Raw genomic sequence first — 10,225 nt, 5'->3', positions numbered from 1 at the left:
CAATACTATCATCGACGGTATGGTCACAAAAACGATTACAAAAAACATACGGGTGTAAGCGAGATAGTTAATTTGTTTTTATTTTTACTTAAAATGTCTTTTTAATATCTGGATGATACTTAAGAGATAAGAAAATAGACATTGATCTGTCAAAATATTGAGTAAGCTTTTTCCTTAATATAAACTTTCTATGGCTTATATATTACAAGCTATTACAAAACTTCATGAGACGAAAATAACTCTAAATGATAAGTATCTAATTTAGAAGTCACTGTATTATTACATTCTTATTAACTCCTCTATAATTACCTAATATAAAGTTACAATTCTTACCTAATAGCTTCGAGAAAACACAGTGCTATAAAACCATAAAAATTAGTACTACACTTAATAAACTTTTGGTAAAAATTCTCAGTTCAAATTTAAATGCTTAATTATTTAGTTTACACTCGTATACTAAAAACGAGATCAATAACAAATTTTAATTTTTATTAACATCAGTCTCCTTTTGCAGTTGGTTTAACTCAATACGTTCTTCCTTCTCAATATTATTGTCATTAATTCTATTTTCTTCATCGAGCCCACTGTTGGCACCAAAATTTAACATATCTTGGATCTCACGCAAACTTTTACCTCTAGTTTCAGGTACAGTGAAATATGTAAATGCAGCACCAAAAATTGCTATCGAAGCAAATGTCCATAAAACACCATAAAGACCCGAAACATTTTTGATCGCTTGGTAACCTTTTGCGACTGTAAAACCTAAGAAACCTCCAAAAACGTTTAGAGATGTCATAGCGAGCGCTTTTACGTTTAAAGGGAAGATTTCCGCGTGTATTATTCCTATGATTGAACTGAAACCAACAGTTGATATAACATTAGAAAGGATTAAGGCAATAAAAGGAATGTATCCAAAAGAACGCAGTGATGATTGCTTAACGTGGGCAACCTCTTGTAAAAAGAAATATATGCCAGCAATGACCAAGGAAATTCCGGTCCCTAACAAAGAATATATGAGAAGAGGTCGACGACCAACTTTATCCACTAAAAAAGATGACATTATACCTGAAAAGAACAAAACTAATCAAAAAGCTAATCATAATTTTCTATAATACAATTCACTAACTGTCAAATTATTTTAGTGTGTTAAAAACTCAATAAACTACTAGGTTACTTAAAATTCTTTCTTTATTAGTTTAAAAACTTCACATTTAACAAAAATGAGACTTCAATGGATGTTCAATATTGATTTTGTTATTTATACCATTCAAAATTAAAAAAGAACATTATTTATTTATTAAATTAAGTTAGAAAAACTATGTACAACTTACCAACACTAAATTTAACCGCGCCAAATATAATAAGAAAGGTAGAGAGTTTCATGTCGGTGTTAATTTCTTGCATTATCCTTCCGAAGTATTGTTGAACTGTCGTGGTTCCTGTCATTATCTGCGTCACTTTTAACCCTTTAAAAAAACAGTACATTTTAACATTAAGTTATTATTTATATTACCGTAACTACCGACTTTTAATCATGAAAGTTTAGTAATATCCATAATATATGTTAAATTATTTACACTCCAGATATTTCCTTGATTATTGGTGAATCAAATCCTCTAACCCAAATACATTCATAATCGTATCTATAATTTAGGCTTCATATGGTTACATCCATTTAATAATGAATCGTTATGAAGCAGAGTTAGTTTTGCACGGTATATTATTCTATTATTATCAATGATCTCAACGAGATAGTCTGTGTTAGGTTCAACAAACACACACAAATCACCCTATAGGTATAATATCCAATACTACTGAAATCACAAATAAAAATTTGAATAATTAGGCAGCTCTAATTATTTAATTGTAGTTTTTCGAACTAAAAATAAACAAACTGACTCGGATCGAAACGAAAACGGGATAGTTGATTTTTGCGGAGGGTTGGCGAATATATTCTCTACTATGAGTAACGATCGCTGTCAGGTGTACATGATAACAACCGGGACCGACGGCTTAACGTGCTCTCCGAGGCACGGCGGGAGACCCACAAGGACTGCACAAACACCCAGACCACGACAAATACCTGTATGGCCAATACAAATGTTTGTCATGTGCGGGGATCGAACCCGCAACCGCCAGCGCAACAGATACAATCCATGGCTGTAACCGTTGCGCCAACGCGGCATCTAGTATATATATAGTAGTATATATTTATCTGCCAACACGCATTGGAGCAGCGTGGTGGATTAAGCTCTGATCCTTCTCCTACATGGGGAAAGAGACCTATACCCGCAGCGGGATATGAAATGATAGACAATATTACATTCAAATCAGAAACAATATTAGTACAAATACAAATATCCAATTCGGGCGAGAACAACCCTCAAACAACCGGTGTTTACGCAAATATGGCAATAACATTACTCAGAGCCGTTGTTTTAAACTATTGGAACGCTGTAATTTCGCAATCTGATGGACATTTTAGGATATCAATTTTTACGGCAAAAGCTCTATTAACCGACTTCAAAAAAGGAAGAGGTTACGCAAATATATATATATTTTTTTATGTATGTTCCGGAATAACTTCGTCTTTTATGAACCGATTTTGATAATTCTTTTTTTTTTGGAAAAAAGATATCCCAAGTGTAGTACCATGATAAGGAAACTAGGATCTTATGATGGAATCCCAGAAAAATCGAGGAAAACCCTCGACAATCGTAGTGATTGGTGCGTTTATAAATTTTTTTCGTCTACTTACGGTGTGTTACTCGTCGATGTAATTGAAATCGGTTTTTTTCGTTTGCGAGCAAACACAGTTATTAAGAAATATGGGCGTTAGAAAGCTTGAGTACAGAAGGTAAAAGTTGAATATTATAAAATATCAAACTTTAACTGAACCGCAGCTTTATAGAAGATCACAGATAAACAATATTGCTCTCAAGTAGTGTTGTTGTGCTCTTATCAATACTAATATTATAAAGCTGAAAATTTTGTTTGTTTGTTCGTTCGTTCGTTCGTTCGTTCGTTCGTTCGTTCGTTCGTTCGTTCGTTCGTCCGTTCGTTCGTTCGTTCGTTCGTTCGTTCGTTCGTTCGTTCGTTTGTTTGTTTGTTTGAACGCGCTAATCTCAGGAAGTACTGGTCCGATTTGAAACATTCTTTCAGTGTTAGATATAGATAGCCCATTTATCGAGGAAGGCTATAGCCCATTTATCGAGGAAGGATATAGGCCATATATCATGACGCTAAGACCAATAAAAGCGTAGCACCAATGAAGAATGTTTCAAATTCGTTTTTTTTCCTTTTGAGAACTTCCGCTGCGTGCTTGGAAAAATTACGTATGACAGAATCGTTCCTATTCCACGCAGACGAAGTCGCGGGCAGAAGCTAATGGTGAATAAAGAAGCCGAAAAGAGCTCCTGGAGAGGGTCGAAGGCAGGACAAAAAAACACTTGTGATGTACTTGATGACACGTCCATCCTAAGCTACGATTTCCCCTTATCATCAGGGTGACCGCACGCTTATTTGGCACGCTAGTGTAGTAGATATATATACAGAGCCAAAACATAATAAACAGAATCAGAGGTTATCATCTAGTTAAACAGTATACCTGCAGCTATGATAATTGGTCGTCTATATTGTGCACCCGTAAAGAGCTCCTTGGCCGAGCTCGAATTTTTCATCTCCTTAGACACATCCTGTTTCAACAATTCTAACTCGTTTTCAATATTCTGCAACAATATATTATTTACTTTGTATTTGAAGGCATATTTTTTGATAATTATTTTACGACGCGTTAGCGCAACGATCACAGCGCTGGATTACGGCTGTCATTGGTTGCCACATTTGTATTGGCCAAACAGATGTTTGTCGTGGTCTGGGCTTTTGTGCTTGTGTATTATGTGTTTCCGGAAGAAGACATAATACACAATATAAGAAAAAATCTTAGTGGGGGCCGTTATTATTAACTATTATTATTTATTTCGAGAAAATGTAGAATTTAGCCTTGAGTGAGTTAAACACAAAAAAATACATAAATAATAATACATAAATCAAAAATCAAAATGAGAGTTTAGGTGTACTGAAGCAGAACAAATTGGTATAAATAAATATTAAACATTAATGAATATCACACTAGAACACATTTTCTTTTTTTGTATTTGTACAAATATTTCTTTCAGGTTTGGATGTATGCTCTTGTGGGACTCTCCACAGTCCCTCGGAAAGCTCGTTAAGCTGTTCGTTCCGGTTGTTATCATAAATACTCGATAGCGATCGTTATTCATAGTAGGGATTAATTTACCAAAAAAAAAAAATGTTATTTTGGTATATGTAGCATTTATACATACATATGAATTTGGTTAAAAACGGTCATTTTGATATTACTAACGGACACTCTAACTTTATTTATTTGTATAGATTTGACAGCCAACGAAATACGTATTATCGTGTACTGAATAGTAAAAAATATCGTACAATCAAAGGAAAGTTACTTCTACATGTATAAATTAGATAAAAATGATGAAGATTAGATAAAATAGATAAATTAATATGATTTTTACAATCAGTTATAATTTTTAATCCTATTGCGACAAAAAGAGCGAAATATGTTTGACGTTTTTTTGTTTTTTATATTTATGACATCTGTTTTGCGGTCCAAATACCTTGTGTATTGAAAATAGTTAAAATTTAAAAAAAAAATCTGTCAAAATAACATTAAATATCAACTACGAGTATCAAAATTAAACACTTATGAAACCGTTAAGAAACTCTAGCTAATGATTAATTTAGATTTAAAAAAAAACTACATATCTTACCTCATGATTTTTCAATCGTAACAAAGATTTTCTAGCATTTTCTACTTTGCCCTCCTTCAGATAATAGTAAGGCGACTCCGGTACCCACAGACAGACCGTAAAGAAAATGAATGGTAGCACTAATATGGTGTAATTCAGAACTTCATAGGACAAAAAGGGCCCAACAGATATCATTATAAGATTCCCGAAGTTAAACATAAATCTTGTGCCCACTGAGAGAGTACCACGTAGATCCTTATCCGATATTTCAGCGAGATATATCGTCGCCACCTGAAATTATTAAAATACCTTTATAATTTTTAGCGAACGGAAGAATATTAAGTATCAAACTGTTTCGAAAACTACTAAAATTTAAATAAATATTTTTTTTATGAAATCTTAAATTTAGTTAATTAAATTCAAATAAAATACGTACGGAGGAAACCATTCCCGTCCCGAAACCCCATAGAAATTTCATAATATACAGTAGCCAAGGTACCTTCGCTGTTGCAGCGATAAACTGAAAAATAGGATACAATATTTGAATGAGCTTATATAATACTACATAAAAAATAATATATTTTTAAATATCTTGCTCGAATTGCGAATGCCTTGTTTTCATTTACGTTCGTGCTCCGCAAAATGAAAATAAAAAACATGGTATATCTCCCGTTTTTGAATAGTTTTAGTAATAGAAGTAACCATATTAATCTATAATCTTATATTTCTAATTAGTAGATACAAAAATATATACCGTTCCACATGCAAAAGGAACTGCGCTAGCGAGAACCGTTGATCGCCTTCCCATCATGTCTGCAATAAACCTCGTGGCGAGACTGCCAACTACAAAACCAGGAGCAGACATAGCTAGCATTGTTGATATCTGATCCTGTAAAAGTGAGTTGTAAAAATAAGTAAAAGTAAATATATACAAATGTAATTTTTTGATAGTAACACTTATAAATGTGCTTAACAGAGAAACCAGTGTGTTGGATTTTTTTAATAGTTACGTAAATAGTAACTGTTGAGTATATTTCGCACATGATATAAAATAATAATAATAAAATAGTATAAGAGAGATGATGGGTGATAAACTCCGGCTAGACTGAGTAAGAGGGATAGAAGTAAATTGTAAGACTAAGATTTGTAAAAGAAGAAAAAGACGAGTATGTACAATTAGTAGCTCCGGTGGGAGTCTTAGGATGAAGTGATGAATAGCTACGGGAAATAGTAGCCTGTAATTTGATACAGTGGACTCTCACCACTTATCCTAGACAACGCCTATGATGAAGTGGTGATGTGTTACTTTAAACATCCAAAACGTATCATATGTTTTGGATGTTTAAAGTAACAAAATACACAAATAAGAAATAAATCCACAAAATGTGGTGATTAGTCCTAATGGCACTATGGCAGCACTTGTTATTGTAATAAATTCAATTTTTTGTCTATTTTTGAACAGCGAAAATATTATAGCTTGACTCCGAAAACAAAACTTCAAATCAAACACCATTTGAATTAATGACATACTGAATTTTATCGAAGATTATACGACGGCACATCCCAAAAAACTTTTAATTAATTCACTCACTACTAGCACTCACCAAAGTAACCCAAGAGAAGGGCTAATCAAAGAATTTAATGAAAGATTAGACCTTATCACCCAGGAATTCTTAATTTTAGTAACGAAAACAAGCTTTTTATTCCTACTATACGCACTAAGCGATTCGCTAGTACATTCTTAATGCGTACGGCCAAAGAATTGAACTCTCTACCAGCGTCTGTGTTTCCGGAAAACTATAACCTGGAGATCTTTAAGTCGCGAGTGTATAGGTTTCTTCTAAGTAAACGTACTCCATACTAGACCGCATTTTCACTTAACATCAGGTGAAATAGTGGTCAAATGCAAACCTATCATTGCATAAAAAAAACTTAATATAAGTTAAATTTAGCCTTATGTAAGATAGGCTAAATAGGTAAAGTAGTGCCTACTGTAGTTACCTGCTTGGTAGCTACAAACTCCTGACAAACCTTGCTTTATCACGCTACAGCCGAAGCTCTATTAACTATGAAGCAATTTAATATCAAGTTTTAGTTATGTACACGATTTTGAGTTTATTTTTATTTTGCAACATACTCTCCTCTGAGCTCAAAACACTTTTTCCATCGACCCGGTAAGGCTTCGATACCCGTTTTAAAAAAATCTTCGTCTAACTCCTCAAAATAAGCGTCCACGGCGGCTATGACCTCTTCATTTGTAAAAAAATGTTTACCACTAAAATTTTTTTCAACGTCAAGTCGGACGGTGCTAAATCCGGTGAATATGGGGGATGAGGTAACAATTCAAAGCTACATTGATGGATTTCTGCCATGGATTGCACAGAGGTGTGAACGCGCGCATTGTCCTGATGAAACAAGACTTTTCTTCTCAATAAACCTGGACGTTTTTCTTTGATTTCTTCTCTCAAACGACGCAACAGGTTACAATAGTAATCGGAGTTTTTTGTTTCACCCTTTTTTAAATAATCTTTTGCATCCCAAAAAACGGATGCCATGACTTTGCCCGCCGATAAAACCACCTTTGCCTTCTTTAGGGTGGGCAATCCTGCTCTTTTCCATTATTTCGACTGTTCTTTTGTCTCGGGTGTTTTGTGGTGAACCCAGGTTTCATCCATGGTTACAAATCTTTCAACAAATTCTATTGGTTCAGCTTCATATAACTCTAAACAGTCGCGAGAAGTTGTGAGTCGGTTGCGTTTTTGTTCCACTGAAAGCAGTTGCGGTACCCACCGCGCAGACACCTTAGAGAATCCAAGTTCAGTAGTAATTATATGATGTGGTCACTCAGATGAGATGCCTACAGTCTTAGCTATCTCCTCGACAGTCAATCTTCGATCAGATAAAATTAAATCACAGATTTTTTCTTTGTTTTGATCAGTGGTAGCAGTCGAAGGCCGGTAACTACGGAGCTCATCTTGAATGGTCTCACGACCACGTTTAAACTCTGCCACCCAGTTTTTAATAGTTGCATATGAAGGAGCGGACTCACCCAAAGTAGCAGACATGTCTTCATGTATAGCTTTTGGAGTTAAACCTTTCAAATTCAGGTATTTTATCACTGCACGATGTTCTATTTTATCCATTTTCAAAAATAGCTCTGACTTGACTTACGGTATCACGTGTAAACGAACAATGAGTTACTGTAAATAAACTAAACTGTGCATACTTGTTGCTAAATAATGTAACTCCAAAATGAGGATAGTTATAAAAAACCAATGACTTTAACCATGTTAGGCTAAGAACTTTTCAAATGACCCTCGACTCCTACTTACCTCTGTTATATTCAAGCTCGTCTCATTGCTGTAGAGTTTTGGTATGACAGGGGTTGGCCACGCTGATGATACTCCCATTGTAGCCGTTGCCAAGGACACTAGAAGTAAATTTTCATGTCACACAATAATTATAATATATATTGTGTTTATGCGACAGCTTTTTCGGACAATTTAATAAATATGCTGTATATAACTAGCTGACTTGGCAACTTCGCACCGTCATATATTTTCATTTTTGGTGAATATATTGTGAGTTAAATTTGTTACAAAATTAAAATTCATTTTTTTTTTTTCATTTAAGCGCATTAAAATGTTGTTTAATTTACTCTTTATTTTATAAAGCTAGGTCAGGTACTTTTGAAGATATTGAAGATTTTCTAACCCACCCTTTTTCTTTGCGGTCCAGTGTATATATATTTTATGTGCTCTTTTTTAATTTTTATACAAACTTTGTTTGTTGTTTTGTGTTTGTAATTTTGCGCAATTGTGAGGAATGCGCGTCCATACATTGCAACATTTCCTTTTTATTTATAGGTACAGATTTACGGGACACAAATCAAATAGACAGAACTTAAAACTTACGAGCAAATGCCGCAAAGTATTGCACACCTCGGCCTGTCTCCATCGTCTGAAACAATGAAATATCATTAATTTAAAAAACAAACATTTACTAATAATCATGTTAAATATGTCGGCACCTGTGCTGTCGTAGGCAGTTAGCAAGAGATTTATAAACAACACATGTAGCGATCACGCCACCTAGCACATCGTTCGATAGTCACCTACCCTCACTCATTCTATTACTCGAGTCATTCTGACGAGTATAAAACGATCGGTGCAACCGCTGCTTAGGCAGTCTTGGCTCTAAATTGGCACTGTGCACTTGTTGTATCCTGCTAGGAGCTTAACCAAGACTCTTTTAATAATTAATGTGTTCAAACAAATTAACTGTTACATATTATATTACGATCTATAATTTGGCTAGGCAGGGCGGACAACTCAAGCAGTGAAGGTCAACGTTGAGCGATGTACATCTCATAGGGGATCTCCTTAAACCTACACCTAAGTCGCAGGTCCTAGGAACTGCTCTGGGTTTCTCCCTCTGCCACACCATGGACCCAGCACCCGCACGGTGAATCCATCGAATGCTAAGAAGTTCGTATCCCCCGTTAACTAATAACTATCTTGTGTTACCTTACATTTTAATTAACCATTTTTACCTCTTTCCTACAAATACTTTATTTGTGTAACACCAAAATTGAGTTAAATATCCTTATTTAACAATACTGTGTGGCTACGGCAATAAAGAATATAACTATCCCCTCTTATCACTTCAACCTATCGCAGTTTACTGCTGGACATAACCCTCCACAAGTTCGCGCAAAAATGGCGTAAACTCATGTGTGTTGCCCATAGTCACCACGCAGGACAGGTGGGTTGGTGACCGCAGGGCTGGCTTTGTCGCATCGAAGATACTGTTGCCTGTCTTCGGCCTATGTATTTCAAAGCCAGCAGTTGGATGGTTATCCCGACATCGATCGGCTTTTTAAATTCCAAGGTGGTAGTGGAACTGTGTTATCCCTTAGTCACCTCTTACGACATCCACGGGAAGAGAAAGGGTGGCTATATTCTTTACTGTCGTAAACAGACACACAGCACTTGAACTTAATTATTAAAGATTAAAGATTCTACCCTAACAAACATTCATGCATACTTACATACATTACACGTAAAACAAAAGCTTTAAGAAAATACACAAAATGGCTAATGATTTGTCTGATATTTTTTGCGATTTTCAATGTTTTGTAATTTTTATGTTTGTTTGTTGATGCATGTGTATGTTTCTCTTTTATGTCCGCCATTTTGTTTACGTTGGTATGATTAAAAATATGATAAAGTGTATAAGGAGTATAAATTAATATTAAATATAGGTATCCTTTCTTCGGTGTGTAAAAATTGAAGAATCTTTGTTTGTGCGGGATGACGATTTGCAATCTCATTTTAATTGCTTACAAATTAAAATAAATACGCATCAGCCCTAAAAATCGTGTCCCAAGCTACTAATTCGGGTGGCACCAGCGTATGCAGCTCGAAATCGCC

The 10,225-nt window shown here is 34.8% G+C and overlaps 1 protein-coding gene across 1 annotated transcript; it reads right to left on the bottom strand.

Annotated features, from left to right (window-relative positions):
- Window positions 1-255: 255 nt before the first annotated feature.
- LOC123657328 (facilitated trehalose transporter Tret1-like) lies at window positions 256-8,861 on the bottom strand. The gene is made up of 8 exons (XM_045592896.1): window positions 8,708-8,861; window positions 8,126-8,223; window positions 5,548-5,682; window positions 5,230-5,313; window positions 4,815-5,084; window positions 3,608-3,728; window positions 1,332-1,466; window positions 256-1,065 (listed from the first exon to the last, which is right to left on the bottom strand). The coding sequence occupies exons 1-8, from the start codon at window positions 8,748-8,750 to the stop codon at window positions 482-484; spliced, it is 1,470 nt and encodes a 489-aa protein (XP_045448852.1). The 5' UTR covers window positions 8,751-8,861; the 3' UTR covers window positions 256-481.
- Window positions 8,862-10,225: the final 1,364 nt, after the last annotated feature.

The sequence above is a fragment of the Melitaea cinxia genome, chromosome 10 (genome assembly GCF_905220565.1).
Source record: "Melitaea cinxia chromosome 10, ilMelCinx1.1, whole genome shotgun sequence".
Lineage (NCBI taxonomy): Eukaryota > Metazoa > Arthropoda > Insecta > Lepidoptera > Nymphalidae > Melitaea > Melitaea cinxia.
Note: the sequence above shows the minus strand (reverse complement) of the source record. Positions and strands in the feature narration are given on the sequence as shown.